General features: G+C 39.9%; 1 protein-coding gene across 1 annotated transcript in view; it reads right to left on the bottom strand.

Annotated features, from left to right (window-relative positions):
• Nucleotides 1-17,615, bottom strand: part of TBC1D12 (TBC1 domain family member 12) — a 129,849-nt gene extending 112,234 nt beyond the window's left edge. Inside the window, exon 1 of the mRNA XM_051981685.1 lies at nt 14,249-17,615. Coding sequence (XP_051837645.1) covers nt 14,249-15,216 — 968 coding nt within the window. The 5' untranslated portion in view covers nt 15,217-17,615. The remainder of the gene's footprint in view (nt 1-14,248) is intronic.
• Between the last annotated feature and the right edge of the window lie 1,671 nt (nt 17,616-19,286).

Here is a 19,286-nt window from a genome sequence, read left to right as displayed (position 1 = left end):
TAACAGAAAGTGTTCAGTCTGGAGAAAATAATAATAAATGAAGAATATTTACATATTTAATAATATCAAGGCACAATTTTGCATTTTGTCTAGACAGAGGCAGAAGAGGACCCAGTTAAGGTTAGCACTGCTGGAAGTTTGTTTATGAGCCCCTGAACAGCCATTTGACTTGAGAAAAAGGTGGAGAAGAGGCACAGGAGAGGAGTCTCTGGCATCTGTGGAGCACCTATGTGCCAGACAACAAGAAGTAATGTGATTGTGGAGGATGGGGGAGAGTCGGATCACCATACCTGTTTCTGGTCCTGATAACCGCCACAATGAGAACCAGCTGAAGCAGCAAGACAACATGAGGAAAAAGCAAGAGGCACTATGTGACAGGTCAACCCACTTCAACCATTGCCTCTCCTAGAGTCCCTGGGAGATAAAGATTTCACTCTAGAGAAAGCTGCTCCCTGCCCCTTTACTCCAAAGCTCCTTTCACCTCAGCCCCTGTTCACCTCTTCCTCACGCCTGACAAATTTCCACACACACAGGAAAGCCCAAGAAGGCAGGAAATAGTAGCAGCCACAGACCACAGGCCCTGCTTCCAGCCTGAGTCCTGCCACAGTCTGGCAGCCATAACTACTAGAAAAGAAAGCTCTGACCACCCAAGTCCCTGACATTATCGAATAGTTCAACTTCAGAAAGTACTAAGGTCTTATTAATGAAAATAACATTAAGAGAAGGTGCCCTCGCTTTGCCATTGCCCCCAGAGGATCCTCTAGGCCTTTCCATTTGACTTACAGCTGAAGCCTCTTTATTTTCTTCCCCAATTATGATATGAGGGTCCAGAGTGCAATAACAGACTTGCTTTTCTTTATATATCCCTAAGCACTTACCACAATGCATTGCACACAGTAAGCCCTTTTTAAAAATTCCTTCATCTGATACGAGACCAATCAGATATTAAGCACACAATTGGTGCTCAGAGAAACTGCATGGTATAATGGATAGAAAGTTGGTCTCCCTCATAAGTCAGCAAGCCCTGGGTTCAGATCTCTCCCCTGACACATCCTGTCTGCAATCTAAGTATCCCAGTTTCTTAAACTGTGGTTTTCAACTCCATCTGGGATCTCATAAGTGAATGTGGGAGTCATACAATTATGATTTATTATCAATAAATGTTTGATTTACATGCCTACATATACCCAGAGTCATGTAAAAATCTTAGACAAAAAGGGGTCAAATAGTGGATAAAGTTTAAGAAGCCCTGATCTGGGCAACTCTTTAAAACTGGGCAGAAAAGGTGCTGGACTAAACAGGCAGACAAAGTTTCCTCATTTAGGAATTCCCTATAAAGGTCTAGTCCTGAAGGCTATGCGCCAGGCACTGTGCCAGGTACCAAAAATACAAAGAAAAAAAAAGTTAAAAAAAACTTCCCTTAAGGAGTTTACATTTTGTCAGGGTATTCAACATATACATCTATTAAGTATAATGTATAATGTAAATACAAGGAAATGGGGAAGGGTAATACTAGCAATTGGAGGATCAGGAAAGGCCTTCCACAGGAGAAAACTAGAAAGGGATGATGAGGAAATGCACTGCAGGCACAGTAGGCCCTGCCTGTACAAAGGGACAGAGATGGGAAATGCAATAGCTCAGTGTAAGGACAGCATGAGCAGAACCAAAAAATAAAAAACCAACAACAACAAAAAATGGGAGGAAGGGGTATCATCTAGGAAACGAGAGAGAGAGAGAGAGAGAGAGAGAGAGAGAGAGAGAGAGAGAGAGAGAGAGAGAAGGGGAGGGAGGGAGGGAGGGAGAGAGACAGACACAGCATGAGCGCACCTTGCAGCACCACAGGGATCAATTCACAACACACATGGATCAAAATCCACTTGAGAGCACTGAAGAAAAACATTGTACCCACGACAACCAGATTTCTCAAGAAGCTTTAAATAGATTATATATAAAATGACTGGATTGGCACAGTGAAAGAACATTGCAAATGATCCATGTTCAAATCCCAGCTCTACTAGTTCTGGAGTAACCCCGGGTCATCACCTCACAGAGCCTCAGACTCCTCACCTCTAAAATCAATAAATGGACTGGAAGATAGAGATCTCTAAGACCCCTTTGTGGTTTAACTCTATAACCCCAGGATGCTCTCGTGATATAGTACAATGTGTGAACTTGAACAAATCACAGGGAATCTTTCTGAACCTCAACTCATCATTAGAAAATATTTCTAATTCCTCAACTTCCCATTCTGCAGAAATCTTACATGAACTAAGATGAGCATTAGGCTATCAAAGGCAATTGTGAGAAAATAACTAGATAACTAGATTTTCTTTTTAATGTTACTCTCTAAATGCACAAAAAATTCAAGAGGAAAAGTACATGGCACCTTTAAAAGAAAATTTGTGTCAGCATAACAAGTTTTAAAATTACTAGGAGTTGAAGATCTCAGTTAAAGTGTAAACTTTATCATTTTATGCAAATTGCCTCACACAACTCAGAGCAAAGGAATGGAGTGACTAGCAGCACAGTTGCTAGGGTGACCTTTTCTTGATTTGGAGGCCTAAGGAAAGCTTGAGAAAAAAAGATTTACTAGGTTTCTTCAATTCCACTGTCACTTATTCTATACTGGCCCTGGAAGTAAAAGTAAACACAAAAGGGTCAGTGGAAACGCAGGACTCCAGTTATATGGTGAATTAATTATTATTCAATAAGCACTGGTACTCCTTCAGGCATTAGACATAGAAGGAGTCTGCAAAAGAAGGCAGATGAACAATAAACTAAAAGATAAGGGTTTTGACACCAACCTGAAGCTCAGACATGGTTGAAATGGCAGGAATCAAGTGTACCAATTCTTAAGCTTGGAAGGGAGGGAGGAAAGAAGGCAGGAAGGGAGAGAGGAAGGAAGGAAAGGAGAAAAGAAGGGAAAGATAGAAGGAGGAAGGAAGGGAGGGAGGGAAGAAGGAAGAAAGGAAGGGTGGGAAAAAGAAAGGGAAGAAGGAAGGGAAGGAGGGTGGGAGGGAGGGAGGAAGGAAGAGAGGGAGAGATGAAGGAAACATGGATTCAGGAAAGAGAAATTGTCCATTTGTAATCAGTGGGTTATATGCTTTGCATATTACTACTGACAGGGACAATTTTGCAATGACCTATCACCAGATTGAGATGTGCCCCCTAAACTCTAAAACCCCATCTCAGCTATCCTTCACAAGGATGTCAGAATAATCTTTCTTATGCACAGATGTTATTCATCTTCTCAAAAGCCATTAGCTCCTCATTATCTATTTAATAAAGTTCAAGTCTCCTTACCTGGGCAGTCAATGTTCTGCAAAATCTGGTATCAACCTTCCTTTCTAGCCTTTTTCATTTAATTTTTCCATTCCAAAGACTCCATCCACGCCAGTAAAAGTGTATCAAACCTATCATGCATAAGAGACACCACTTTGCTAATGCTGGTATCTATGTTTCGCACCCACTTTGCCAAAGTATTCTTATGTTTTCATTCCATTCCAACATCTTTTCTTACATGAACCCCTTCCTGATCTCTGTACCATGTAAGTCAAAAATTTAGAAATAAATCTACATGCATATACACACATTAAAGATCTATTCTGATGCCTCATCATAGTCTGCTGTGTCAAAATGCAAGCTCTGACAAGTTTTATGCCAACCTGGAAAAGCTTCAAGTATAAATAACCAGTCTGTGGACCAGCATGCCTAAGGTGCCAAGAAACTCATCACCAAAAGCCACCATATGTTTTAATTACATTAAACTCTTTAGGAGGATCAGAAGGATTATTATTCAAATCACTGAAAGGATTCCCTGAAACAAAAATCACAAATTTTGTTCTACATTATTTATTTAAAATATATCTCTCAACTAGACAGGTGATAATAATATTATTTCATGTTTACACAGCACTTAAAAGAGCATGTCTCAAAACTACACAGATAGGCTAGTGCAAGTTTTGTAATTCTCATTTTACAAAAGAGGTCCCTGAGGCTAAATGGTTAAGAGCTTGGCCAAAGTGTCAAAGTAACACAACTTAGAGAAGGCCAGCTCCAGCCTCTAACCACAATATCCTGACAGCCAGGTTTGTCAGGTCCTCTTTCAGTTATCTCTAATATCACACAACACATAGAGTTTAGATAATTAATATTGGCTAAGTTAAGTCAAAGTATATTCAAATATAAAAATCACACATGATAAAGCTGCAAATCTGCCTTTAATTATAAAAGTGCCTATCAATTTCCTAATGTTGCACCGTAAATAAAATCCAAATTGAGCAAACAAAGATTTCTTTCTTGGCAACCAGCTAAGTCTGTAAGTCACAAGCTTCCACTTCCTCAACCATAAAATGAAGGGTTTGGCCTAGGTGATTTCCAAAGTCCTTTTCACCTCAACTCTATGACGTTAAAGACCCTGGATAACTGCACCACTGCACAACTATTTAAACAATTTTATCAAAAAAGAATAAGCTTTGCCTATAGTAGCGCTACTGAACTGCATCAGAAGGAACCGGAATGGGGCAGTTTGTTGTCCTGAACACCTCAAACAGGACCAAATTCATTTGATTGCATAAACTCTTTAACTAATTCTGAAATTGGAATGAATCAAACTCATTATGTTCTTAATTACCATTAAACAGGAGCTTTTCATGCCTTGGGTGAAGACGCTTTTTTAGAATGTTTTTAAATGTATGGAATAAAATGTACAAGAATACAAAGGAAATCAATTATATTGAAAATTCAGTTGTTAAAAATCATAATCAAGTTCACAGATCCCAAATTAAATCCTCCAATTCATTAAAGCAAATCAGGGAACATTAAAGTGAGGTCCCTGGTTAACTGAAAGCTTTCCAATGGAAATGGTTGCATTTAGATTTCTTAGACCCCCAGAAAGCATGCACCTTCCTACTCAAATCTATTCACCAAGATTTTTCCAAATTTTTTTATTCTTCTCCAAACCACCCATGGTTCCTACCTGTTCAACTGAGACTCTTGTCTCATATATCACTCTAAAAATTGAGACTGAAAGCTTTCTCCTCCCTCCTTTTCAACTCAGATCGCTGGGATATCTTCTTCACTCAACTTTCCCTTCATACCATCTCAAATGCAGATAACAGTGGGACTCCAATCAGCAACACCTGAGCTCAAAATTCAGCCTCAGAAACATGTTAGCCTAGCAAGTCATATAACCTGTCCCAATTTCCAAATTAATTATCTATAAAGTGTTTAGCACAGCACCTTTACATTGTAAGTATATAATAAATAGTTGTTCCAAACAAAATATTATTAATGATGTATTTGAGTCAAGAGAAGAATGAAAGAAGAAATAAGATTGTTGCTTTGGAGTAAAAGGAGGATGGTGATAAGATTCAACTTTTTCTACTTGTGGTTTCTTTCCCAAGGAGAAAGGTCTTTGGACTGGAAAGTATAGAATGACACTTATAAGAAGGAAGTTAAATGAAAGGATGACCAGATAGTATTAAACTACCCTAAATGATTTCAAATCATTGGGAAAACTATGTTTTAAAATATTGAAATAGTACAAGGATTATGGAGCTGCTGATAGTGACCTTTAAAAATATTTTGAATATTAAGAGATGCTTGAAGACTAAAGATAAGAAGGAAGGGAAAAAGGGAAGGAAGGAGAGAAGGGGGAGGAAAGGAAGGAAGGAGGGGACAAGAAGAAAGGAAGATCCACAAACTTTCCACTTGACTTATTCTTGGAAAACTCCTAAAACACATAATTTAGGGAATGGGTTTTGAGCACTTAGAAAAAGAAGTAGCGATCATGAAAAGCCAACATGAATTCACCAAGAAATCATCACTAACTTCATTTCCTTTTGATAGAGTAACTGTTGATGTTCATCCTTCATGTCAGCTGGATTTAAATGAGGCAGAGTTTAGAATAGGCAGAGGTCTCACTCTTTCAGAATCATCAAAGTAATTGAAACTACTTTTAGTCATATGAAAAGGTGCTCTAAATCACAACTGATCAGAGAAAATACAAATTATTTCAGATTGGCTAAGATGACAGAAAAAGATAATGATGTGTATTGGTCTACCTGCCATCTAGGAGAGGGGATGGGGGAAGAAGGGGAAAAGTTGGAACAGAAAATTTTGCAAGGGTAATGCTGAAAAATTACCCATGCATATGTCTTGTAAATAAAAAGCCATCAAAAAAAAAATAACAACGGATGTTGGAGGGGATGTGGGAAAACTGGGACACTGATACATTGTTGGTGCATATATGTTTGTGGCAGCCCTCTTTGTAGTGGCCAGAAACTGGAAACTGAGTGGATGCCCATCAATTGGAGAATGGCTGAATAAATTGTGGAATATGAATATTATGGAATTCTATTATTCTGTAAAAAATGACCAACAGGATGATTTCAGAAAGGCCCGGAGAGACTTACATGAACAGATGCTAAGTGAAGTAAGCAGAACCAGGAGATCATTGTATACAACAGCAGCAAGATTTTAAAAAATCAGTTCTGATGGATGTGGCTCCTTTCAGCAATGAGATGATTGAGGCCAGTTCCAATGATCTTATGATGAAGAGAGCCATCTACACCCAGAGAGAGAACTGTGGGAACTGAGGGTGGATCACAACATAGTATTTTCACCTTTTTAATTGTTGTTTGCTTACATTTTGTTTTCTTTCTCATTTTTTCCTTTTGAACTGATTTTTTCTTATGTAGCAAGATAATTGTATAAATATGTATACATATATTAGATTTAACATATACTTTTAACATGTTTAACATATATTGGATTATTTGCCATCTAGGAGAGGGGGTGGGGAAAAGAAGGTGGAAATTAGAATACAAGGTCCTTCAAAGATCAATGTTGAAAAATTATCCATGCATATGTTTTGAAAATAAAAAGTTTTAATATTTTTTTTTTAAAGTCAAAGTCCAGTGGTAAGACAAAAGTCCAGACAACCAGTATGGCGGCTGCACATGCTATAGCGACTTGTAGCTGCAGGAAGGAGTTGCACGGACACCAAAGGTAGGTGAGCAGCTTAAAAAGGACAGGGGTAACAACAATTATCAGGGGAATCAGACAGATAGATGGAGAGATGTTTGTTCCCTCTCACCTTCTCCTTGCCAAGGCAAAATTCTCTATATTCACAAAAGAGGCCATTTCATCCTGACTTTTCCAGCAGGCCCTTATTCTCATCCCCACTCTCACTCATCTTTAAGCTTTTCATCTAAAGACTGCTTCAATGCTGTCTATAGCACAGCTGTGTCTCCCCCATTCTCAAAAAAAACCCTCAATTTATTTACCTACTGCCACCACCTTCTGTCCTTTCTCTCTATATATCTTTCTCTCTCTCTCTCCTTACTTATGACTAACTCCTGCAGAAGGCTTTCTATAATAGGTGCATCCACTTCTATGTCTCTCACTGTCTTTAACTCTTTATAGTTTGGCTTTTAGCTTCATCATTCAACTGAAACTGTTCTCACTAAAGGTGTCAATGATGCTCTAGGCAGTAATCCAGAGTGGGAGCTGGAATCAAGCTCCCTGACTCCTATGCCTTCAGCATTCTTCTTCTTTTTTTTAATAGCATTTTATTTACAAAACATATGCATGGGTAGTTTCTCATCATTGACCCTTGCAAAACCTTCTGTTCCAACTTTTTCCCTCCCTCCCCTAGGTGGCAGGTAACATGTTAAATATGTTAAAGTGTATGTTAAATACAATATATATATATATATATACATATATATATATATACACACACTATATATATATATATACACACACACAATATATATATATATATACACACAATATATATATATATACACACTATATATATATATATATATATATATATATATATATACACACATTTGTACAGTTATCTTACTGCACAAGAAAGATTGGATTTAGAAAGAAGGTAAAAATAACCTGAGAAGGAAAACAAAAATGCAAGCAAACAATAACAGAAAGAGTGGAAATGCTATATTGTGATCCACACTCATTTCCCATAGTTCTCTCTCTGGGTGTAGTTGATTCTCTTCATTATTGAACAATTGGAACAGGTTTGGATCATCTCATTGTTGAAGAGAACCATGTCCATCAAAATTGATCATCAAATAGTATTCTTGTTGACTTATATAATGATCTTCTGGTTCTGCTCATTTCGCTTAGCCTCAGTTCATGTAGGTCTCTCCAAACCTCTCTGAAATAATCCCTGCAGCATTCTTTTCACTTCACTATCTAGCTATAGTCACTCACAGAGTTGTCAATAACAGTGCAGTCAAAACCAAATAGAAACAGGAACCATTAAAGGATACATAAGGGTCCCTACAGGCTACCTACTTAGAAAATCTTATTATCATCATCTATGTTTTACTGTATTTCATCTATTAATCAAATATTCCCCAATTACATTTTCATTTAGTTCAGGCTTTAGAGAGTACTGTGGGTTCTATATCTGACATCTTTAGTCGAGGTGAGGAGGGGCAGGAGACAATAGAAAGGGCCCAGAAAACCTGAAAGCACTATGTAACTATCAACCAATCTACGAGTTAACACTCAAAACTGGTTAAATATAGTTTCCTCTTTTTGTTTTTGTATCCAAAGCACATTGTCTTGCTCACAGCATGTAAATAGTAACAACTTTTAAAATGTTATTGATTTCTTTATATTATTCCTAGGCTTGAACACAAATACATCTACAGGACAAAGAAATTTCATTAACAGAGGGATTCTCAAGTTAATCTCACAGTAAAATTTCTAATTTTTATAGCTAAATATTTGAGTGATTTCCCTGTTAAGTATTTTGTCATGCTAATTAAGCTTTATGGATTAATTACTTTAAAAAATAAATAGTTTGCTTGTGTTTGCAAACTCTCTGAATAAGTTATAAACATAAAAAAATATATAATACATTTTTATTCATCATTGTGTTATCAGAGGGGGAAAAAGAAGATAGAAAACAGAAAATGGTTTTAAATTGTTAAGATATCAAGAAAAAAGAGAAGCAGCATGCTAGGACAAGTTATGAAGATATATCTGATAGAAGTCTAGAACAACTTGGTCAGGTAAACTATGGCTGGAGAAAATTTTTAAAATACAATTTAGGAAAATTCAAATCCTATAGGATTTTTTTAAAAACCTCAAAACAATGAACTGGAAACCAAATAGATGCTGACTGATTAAAGAACAGTTTATATAAACTGTGGTTAAACAAATTTCATGCAATGAAGAAATCCAACAAATACGTAAAATACAAAGAAACATGGAACAAAACACACAAAACCTGAAAATTAAATGAAAATATAAATAATAAAAAAATACAACTGAAATCTTGGTCCCAAAGAATTATGAAAAAATGGGCCTTCAATCAGCCTGTAGAAATACTTTCTTTCCGATCTTTATTTTTATTCTTTGCAACAAAGGACAGCTCTCAGTATCTGGGGAAGGAAGGGAGCACAGAAAAGGTTATTTGAAAGTAAAACAAAAGTTACTTTTTAAAAATTTGTTTAACCTATACACTTTGTTCTAGCATTGTTTCCATTGCCTCTGTAACCCAAAAAGATCATAAAAAAATGGACAAGGATTCACATGTGTAAAAATGTTTGTAGCAGCTCTTTTTGTAGTGGCAAGAAACTGGAAACTGAGTGGATGCCCATCAGCTGAGGAATGGCTGAATAAGTTATGATGTGTGAATGTTATAGATTATTGTTGTTCTATAAGAAACAATTAGCATGATGATTTCAGAATGGCCTAGAAAGATTTACATGAACTGATGTTGAGTGAAGTGAGCAAAACCAAGAGAACATTGTACACAGTAATAGCAAAATTATGTGATCATCAACTATGATAGACTTGACTCTTTTTAACAATGAGGTGATTCAAGGCAATTCCAATAGACTTGTGATATAAAGTGCCATCCTCATCCAGAGGGAGAATTATGGAGACTGAATGTGGATCAAAGCAAAGTATTTTCATCTTTTGTTGTTTGTGTTTTTTTTTTTTTTTTAAACCTTTCTTATGTATTTTTTCCCCTGTTTGAACTGATTTGTTTTTTGCATAGCATAACAAATATGGAAATATGTTTGGAAGAACTGCACATGTTTAACCTTTATCAGATTTCTTGGTGTCTTGGAGAGGGATAGAGTAGGGGAAAGGGAGAAAAATATAGAACACAAGGCTTTGCAAAAGTGAATGTTGAAAACTAATCTTTGTATGTATTTGGGAAAATAAAATACCATTTTTAAAAAAATCTGTTTAACTTTGCAGCATATTTTTGAGAGGGATAGAGTAGGGGAAAGGGAGAAAAATATAGAACACAAGGCTTTACAAAAGTGAATGTTGAAAACTAATCTTTGCATGTATTTGGGAAAATAAAATACTATTTTTAAAAAATCTGTTTAACTTTGCAGCATATTTTTGAATCAACAGAGCCTCCTGTGCTCATCAACATTTTTGACAGAAAGAATGGGAGACATCTAAATCTGCATGTATGGGTCAGAGAAATCATTATGGGGAATAAAGGTTTCTTCATGTCCTCAATCTAATAACTGTAGAAAGAGCTTTAACATCCATGTCATCAGTTGCTATGATATGAAGAAAAATAAGAAATGAATTTGCCAGCTCTAGAATATTATACTTTTGTATCTTTTCACCCTCAGAAAAGAATATTCATAATTTATTCATGACTATGAACTTTAATAAAGATTGAGGCTTATGCTTATTTTTGTTCAACAAGTGTATGTATGTGTGTGTGTGTGTGTGTGTGTGTGTGTGTGTGTATATATATATATATATATATATATATATATGGTATTCTGTATCTACTGTAAGCAAATTATAGGGAAGCAAAAAAAACAAAAAACAAAAAACCTAAACCCTGAGTCTGAAAACAAAAACAACTTCGAAGGTGTAATCCTAAGAAGTAGTAGAGGTGTCAAATGACTTAGCAAAATGTGAGTTAAAAAGAGGGTTCATGATACTACTGTGGCAAAAATAAAGACATTCTCATATAAATAATTTTAATAATTATGGACCAGAGGGGAAAAATATTTAAAAATTAAAAATTTGAAGACACAATAGTAAATGGCAAAGCTAATTTAGTTTTCTGAGAAAAAATACACTGATATATCATTTAAATCTTAAGGAAACAAAATTTTGTTTTGTTTTTTAACAAAGCTGACCTGGGTGGAACTTGGCTATTAGAAAAAGAAGAAGTTAAGTTTGCCTTCAAACTCCTCATTGCTCAAAAACAGTGGCAGCTGAGAAATTCAGCTACTGCTTTTTCAGGTACATGGCTCATAAATAAGCCAGTCTATCTCCTGAGATCACTTAATCCACTCACTATGAAGTGGAAAACTGGTCAGGCTTAACTTCCTTCTACCATCCCACTCACTGCAAACCAGAAGTCAAGAACACTCAACTTCAGAAGAAATGAAAAGCTACATTCCACACCTCACCTCAGAAGTATGATGGAGATCCTTCTTCCTTCCTCACTTATCTCCTTTTCAGGATAAAGGTATATATGTTCAAGAACTCTTCCTTCCATGTTCAATGTTATTTCTATCCTTAGTAAAGAATTGTATCCTTTCTACAAAACATTCAACTCATCCTTTTGTAAGTAAAATATTTTAATTCAATGAAAACAAAGAAATATATTTCAGTTTAATATTATGACCAACTGAAGAAAAGAGAGGAGACAGAGAAGGGATGAGAGAAGACCACAAGAAAAAGGACAGAAGATTCAGAGACAGAAAATTTGGATCCTGTCAAGATTCTGCCCTTCACTGTCCCTGTGGTTTTGGGCCACTTAAACTCCTAGAACCACAGCTAAGAGTCTCAGAAATAATAGGCCAACTCTTTCATTTCAGAAATGAGGGAAAAGAGGTTCAATTACTTCTTACAGGTCACATAGGTAGCAATCATTCAATCAAGAAGTATTTATTCAGGTACTCTGCTTAAGCATGGGGATAGAACGGCAGAAGTGAAACCATTCCTGACCTCCAGAAGTTTAGGAGAGACAAAAAGAGCATCCAAGTACATACTATATACTCTATGAACCAGGTGTCTCGATTCACAATCCCTTCTCTCCAAGCCCCACTTCCTCCTCTGTAAGATGTCTAAATGACATTAAGATCTCTTTAGCCCAAAGATACCATTCAACACTAAAAGATGAAGAATGACAGGTTAGTCACAGCTGATCTTAGTTTGGAGTTAAAAGAAATCTTCCAAATCAAACTTTCTCATTTCCCAGAAGATCAAACTGAAGCCCAGAGCATTGAAACAACTTTTCCAAGGTCACAAAGGTAATAAGGGCAGAGCCAGAATTTCTGACATCCAGCTCTCTCTGGAAAAACTAGGATGCCTCCAACAGAAAAGGCAGCCGCCATCACACACACAAGGCACATCCACAGAAAACCTCAAAGTCTGCATGATGTTTTCTTCACAGATTAGGGGATTTGGGGGAGGGGCTTTCAGTAGAAAGGGCCATCCTGTCATCTGTGAAGAAGTTCAAGTGTCATCATTTCACCTACGAGAAAACTAAGACTCACAAGTTATCTAAGGCAGGATCATCCATCTGTCCTGTCTCTCCCCTACACCACACTACCAACCTTCACACACAGGGAACACAGATTTGTGAAGAGAAAGAAAAAACAGGCACAACGCTGGTCATACAAGAGCTGTTTAATAAAGCTTGCTGAACTGAACTGGAAATGAAGACAAAAAGATCTTAATAATAGTAATAAATCTCAGGGTCTCTTAAAGCACTGCCACCACAGACTTTAAACTTATTGCACTTTTGCAACTACAGATATAAATACATAAATAAACTTCTTGGTACTTAACTCCACACTAAGGCAGAATGTTATCATTGCTGGGTTAATGTGACAATTATTTTTGTAAACTCATACAAATGGCAAAAGTGATTAAGTCAAACTGGGAATGAGATATTCTAAATTGTACACCCTGAAAAATGTGTACCCATAAACAGTAGTTAATCAAATCAATGAGAGAGTCAAAAATTTTAGTGAAAAGGGTTTTTAGAGAGCATCTAGTCCAACCCCCTCCTTTTCACCATAAGGAAACTGAGGCATGGAGGGCATTTCCAAGTAATAAGCAATTGAGGTGTATTTCCAGTCTAAGTCCATTTTCTCTTTTCACCCTATCATGATGTCAAGGTCAAGCTTGCTTTTGAAAAAGATTAACTACAGGACTTTAACATGTTATTTTCATACCTGGACAATGGGATCAGGACAGCAAGGACCATTACTTTGGAAGATTGGAATTTAACAAGTTAAGGATACTACTACTGCTCTCGTTTAAAAACAAAATATGGCTGGAAAAAATGTTTATTAAAATCTGCTAGAGGAATTGTTTCACCTTTTAAAACCAATATTTACTGAACTCCTGTTTACCTAATTATCTAATAACTAATAAGGATTCCACCTACTTTATACACCTACAGTATTACATATTAAGATCATCAGTTTTTAACTATATAACTTAAGTTCAGTAAATTATAATATACCATTTAAATACAAAGTCGCTGTTTCCCAAAATTCTGAAAAATTAAGATCTCTATTTTAGGATACTTCATGGTGGGGGGGAGGGGCCGAGAAGACTCAAAACAACAATGCTTAAAAGTAGAAAGATAATCTGAAGGTGCAAAACGGAACACTTCTGACTTCACAAGGCAAAAATCATGGTCACTCTTTAATGCATTTCTAAGGAAGTCCCCAATTACCACCCAATTATGCCACCACCCAAACCAAACTGTTCTTGCAAAGTGACTTCCACTTCCCAAAGCCCAAACAAATCTAGTCGCATGCGAGCTGGAAGCAGGTCATCCAGTCCAATCCCCTCGTTTTCCACATGAGGAAACTGAGGCCTCGAGAGATGAAGTCCCTTTCCCAAGGTCATCCCAGGGGTGTCAGGGTGGTCTCTACATCCTAGCCTCGGCCTCCAAAAGCTCCTTCTGTAGCGTCTCCAACAAAGATCAGATACCTTGGGAGAGAGGGGTCAGGAAGGGATGCTACGCCTTTCCTACCCCAATCCCAGTCGAAATAGTAGCCAAGGCTTCAGAAAACTTGCTGGAACAGCAAGATAGCCCCCTCTTTCCCCCTCCCCACCCCCAGGCTGCGCACACAGAGGTGGCCGATCTACCAAGGAGAAGCCCAGAGCTAAGCCCACAGCCTTCCCCCGCGTCTGGCCCCCAAGAGAGCCCCCCGGGTGACCAGCCCTCACCCCCGTCCCTGGCTACCTGGCGAAGAAGTCCGCAAAGCCGCCGCCGCCGCCGCTCCTCCGGGCTTTGGCCGCAGCCCCCGCCGGGCCCAGCTCCGAGGCGGGCGGGGGCAGCAGAAGCCCCGCCTGGGCCAGGTAGTCCGGAGCGCTCTGTCTGCGGCTCACCTCGTACGTGTTGCGAGAGTTCAAGTTCACGTCTGTGAAGCTAAAACCCGGCTCAGTGGGGGGCCCCCCCGGAGTCCTCTGCTCAGTTATCCCGCCGCGCTGGGGGGCTCCGGGCTCGGCCGGTGGCGGGGCCTCAGAACCCGAGCCGCCTGGCTCCGCTGCTCCCAGGCGGCAGCTCCGGAGAGGGTCCTCCAGTGGCGTCGTCCCGTCGGGCGGGCTCTCGCCGCCGCAGTCGGCCCCGGGCATGCGGCGGGAGCTGGAGGCGCGGCAGCAACGCGGCTCCCGGGGGAAGCGGAGGAAGCTCCCGCCGCCGTTTCCCTCCGGGGCCGACTGCGGGCAGGGCCGGGCGGGCAGGGGTAGCCCGCCGGCCTCGAGGTCCTGACAGCCCGGGCCCAGCAGGAAGCTCGAGTCGCCGTTGGTCATCCTCGGGCGCGGGGACCCCGGGCCGCCGCCCTGGGGGGGCTTCCCGTCCGACTCGTCCCCGCAGAGGCGCGGGGGGCGGCCGGCCTGGCTGCCAGAGAGCGGACTACAGTGGCACAGCCCCGGCTCCAGCTGCCCGCCAGTCACCGCCAAGTAACGCTGAATCAGCCGCTGAGGCGGCGGCGTCGCCCCCTCCTCCTCCTCCGATTCCTCCTCCTCCGATTCTTCCTCCTCTTCCTCCCCCTCCTCCTGCGGCTCCAGGCAGCAGCTGCCGCGGCCGCCCCCGGGGCCGCCAGTAGCCCCGATCATCCTACCGTCGCGGCCCCCGGGCTCAGGCCCCGGCGGAGGGAATAGTCTGGGCTTCCTTCCCGGACAGGCGCCAGCATCCTCCGGCCCCACCATCTGGCGGTCCGGCGGCTGGCGGTGGCGCGACACTGAGGACTGAAGGCGACCGGCAGATCCCCGCGCACAACGATCTGCTCAGCCGACAAACGGCTCTCAGGGCCCGGGCCGCGGCGGCCGCCGCCGCAACGCTTCCCGCCCCCTCCCCGCGGCAGCCAGCAGTTACCCACGGGTACACGCTGGGCTACGCGCACGCGCGGCGGCGAACTGGTCAAGACACCACCGCCATCACCACCCCCACCGCCCGCCCCCCACCCACAAAGCCCAGAAGATTTCCCAAACCATAGAGACCGGGGCTAGAGAGCCTCACTCCCAGGCAATCTCGGGCAGCCAATGAGCGCATCCGCCACCTGGAGTGCGGTGGCCACTTGGTGGATGCGGATTACGAAATTCTGACAGATGCGGGGGCTCCGCGCTAGACAGAGCTTTACCTCAGATTCCTGGAAAAGTTATGGGGCGCCTACTTATGGTGCAAGGTTGTTTCTAAAATGTAACAGCTCCTTCTCTCAGGAGTTTTACTTTTCACCGCTGCTTAGCAAACATGTCCTGAGCCATAATAGAGGCGATAAGGGGTTTACCTGCAAATCCTCGCCTAGCAGGGTTGGCCACCAGTTGGATCTCTACGAATCTGAGACTCCTTAAGTACAGAGAGGGCCAAGAAAAATCTTTTGCCTTCCTTTGCCGCATCTCCAGCCCTTAGCACGCTAGCATGAGGGCCATATCCAGCCAACCGGATCTACACTGCCTGCTGGACCCAGTAAGCACCAGAGGACAAAGTGAGGCTGGGGGCTAAGCTTAGTCCTAGCTCAAATCCGATTCATTTCCAATCCAATTGCCTCCCCTAAATCATTTGACCCGGTTTACTTCAATTTCCTCATCTACAAAAGGAGCTGGAGAAGGAAATGGCAAACCAAGAAAACCTCCAATAAGGACATGAGGGGTCAGACATGACTAAAAAATGGTTACTCTACAAATGGGTCCGACACTGCGGAGCACTGGGGCTACAAAAAGGGGCCAAAGACTGCCCTCAATTCCCCTCCCCTTCAAGGAACTCACAGTCTAATGGGGAAGAAAGCGTGCAAAACGAATAGAAACAAAGAAAGCTATATGCAGGATAAATAGGAACTGACGGAGGGAAAGCATCAGAATTAAGGATTAGGAAAGTTTCCATTAAAAAATAGGGTTTTAGCTGAGATTTAAAGGAAGCCAGGGAGGTCACTAGTTGGAGTGGAGGAGAGACACTTCTGCACACTTTATTGATAAAATGCTAGGAACAATTTGTATCTTTCATATCCCTCTCCTCTCCCCTTTGCAATGTTCTGAACTTTATTCCTTCAGAAAAGACAGTATTTCCATCATCGGACAAATACTGAAGATAAAAGAAAAGAAAATGAATGGGAAGAGAGAAAACTGAAGAAAGGAGAAGAGAAAGATGGGTCTATGTTTCAGAGAGAAACTTAAGATCATTAAAAATATTGAATACTTTCCCAGAAACATTTTTGCCCACTTTCCTTCTCCTATTCAATTCTGGACCCTGTTCATTTACTATTTTTCCCCATCTGCCCAATATATACATATTGAGGAACCTGCTCTCTGGGTTTATATGCTAGCCTGAACAATAAGGATTCTTCCTTCCATTTATTCTAATTGTTGAACAGAATATCAATTAAAAAGTCAATATTTACATAGGATAGGAAATGGACTTGTGATTTCATTGTACTGGGAATTCTCTGGAGAGGAAATTATTTCTTTACTATCATATATAAGTACCTTCTTTGCAGCTCAGAACCTTAGAGACTGCTAGACAGTACCCAGAGAGTCATTGTCTAACTAAGGTCTCACAGTATGTGAGTCCTTAGCCAGGGCTTCCTGTCTCCAAAGTCAGCTCATCATTCCTTATGACAAGTTGCCTCTCAACTTAGAAGCAATTTGCAAACGGGGGATTCCTAGAACCCTGTTCCCCCCTTTTTTGCTACTCTAGAACTGTCATTGCACCTAAAACTGATGGCCATTTTGTGATTTTTCTTTTGTTTCATGAGAGCTTCCTGGCCAAGAAGTTTATTACCAACTAGCTACTGGTGATGAACCTCATTATATATGGCAAGGTCAGCTCTTGAAAAACATATCTGAAAAGCTTTTTTTCTATCAATGTAAGCAGAAGCTGCCAAAGCCTGTGTACCACTGGCCTAACCTTCTAAAACTCAGGTTATCTCCATAACCACATGAGGCCTTGGAAGACAAATTTATGGAGAATAAAGTTCATATTTCTATATAAATCAGTGGTTTCAAACTCAAATAGAAATCATTCCCTGGGAGCCATATATTGACTTAGAAACCATAGGTTGACATTATTTATGTTATATTGTATTTTTATTTGTTTGTTTTTATTAAAGCTTTTTATTTACAGAGCATATGCAGGGGTAATTTTTCCAACATTGATCCTTGCATAACCTTTTGTTGCAAATTTTCCCTTTCTCTCCACCCCTTCTCCTATCTGGCAGGTAGTCCAATACATGTCAGATCCAATATGTATGTAAATATATAGTGTTCTGGTTGCGCAAGAGAGATCAAGAAGGAAGAAAAAAGAAAAACTAAAGGAAAAAAATGCAAGCAAATAACAGAGTGAGAATGCTCTGTTGTGTTTCACCCTCTGTTCCCATGGTTCTCTTTCTGGGTGTAGATGGCTCTCTTCATCATTGCACAAGTGGAACTGGTTTGAATCATCTCATTGTTGAAGAGAGCCATGTCTGTCAGAATTGATCATCGTATGATCTTGCTGTTGCTGTGTACAATGATCTCCTGGTTCTGCTCATTTCACTTAGCATCAGTTCATGTAAGTCTATCCAGGCCTCTCTGATATCATCCTGTCGGTTGTTTCCTACAGAACAATAGTATTCTATAGCATTCACATACCATAACTTATTCAGCCATTCTCCAACTGATGTGCATCCACTCAGTTTCTAGTTTCTAGCCACTACAAAAAAGGTTGCCACAAACATTTTGGCACATACAGGTCCCTTTCCCTTCTTTAGTATCTCTTTGGGATATAAGCCCAGTAGTAACACTGCTGGATCAAAGGGTATGCACAGTTTGATAACTTTTTGAGCATAGTTCCAAATTGCTCTTCAGAATGGTTGGATCCGTTCACAGTTCCACCAACAATATATCAGTCTCCCAGTTTTTCCACATCCCCTCCAACATTCATTTTTATTTTTGTTAAACATTTCCCCCAACAACATTTTATATGACAGGCTCCTGAGTTTGATATCTATGATATAAATATGAATTTTCATTATATGCATTTAATTATTTTCCATTTAATTTTATTTTCAGTTCCAGATTCACTGTCCTATTTTTCCCACCCATAAAGAAGACAAGAGTATAAAACTCATCACAAATATGAAGTTATGCAAAACAAATTTTTACATACTGAATATATTTTCTAAAAGAGAATGCTTCTTATTCTAATCAAAGCACCAATTTCTCTGATTTCAGGAAAAAAATTCTGGAGCAAGAAAATCCTGGAAGATAATATTTTAGGGCAAGTAATCATCACTTTAAGTAAAAGTGAATGCAAGGGATACATTTCTACTCTATGTTTAAACCCATAAATTATCTAAAAGCACCTAGTTTGTTTTCTCCCCACATCTATGGCAACACCATGAAGGATTTCATCCATCAAAAGAGTGGGATTACAAAGGTATAAATCTAGGGCAGAAGGGACCTTAAGAGCCATCTCCTCCAATCTCCCTCATTTTACAGATAAAGAAACTGAGGCCCAGAGATGTGAAATGACTTGCCAAAAAGTCACACAGTTTCAGAAGCATCTTTGGAATAATTGACTTAGAAGCCATCCTCTTAGAATAACTGTCAATTGGAATTATTTACACAGATGATTTTCCATATTGGTATCATTTAATTCAGTTTAATCATGGTTTTTTAATTTCATTCATTCCAATTTGGTAATGACTCAGTCCACAAACTAATGTTACTGTCATAGCCCAGTGTAACTCCAAATTTACACCTACCCAGATTAATTCGCAAAACCACCATTTACTCAGATTTTCTTC

Source organism: Antechinus flavipes, chromosome 2 (assembly GCF_016432865.1).
Source record: "Antechinus flavipes isolate AdamAnt ecotype Samford, QLD, Australia chromosome 2, AdamAnt_v2, whole genome shotgun sequence".
NCBI classification, from domain to species: Eukaryota; Metazoa; Chordata; class Mammalia; order Dasyuromorphia; family Dasyuridae; genus Antechinus; species Antechinus flavipes.
The sequence above is the reverse complement of the archived record's forward strand: the minus strand, read 5'-3'. Positions and strand labels throughout refer to the sequence as shown.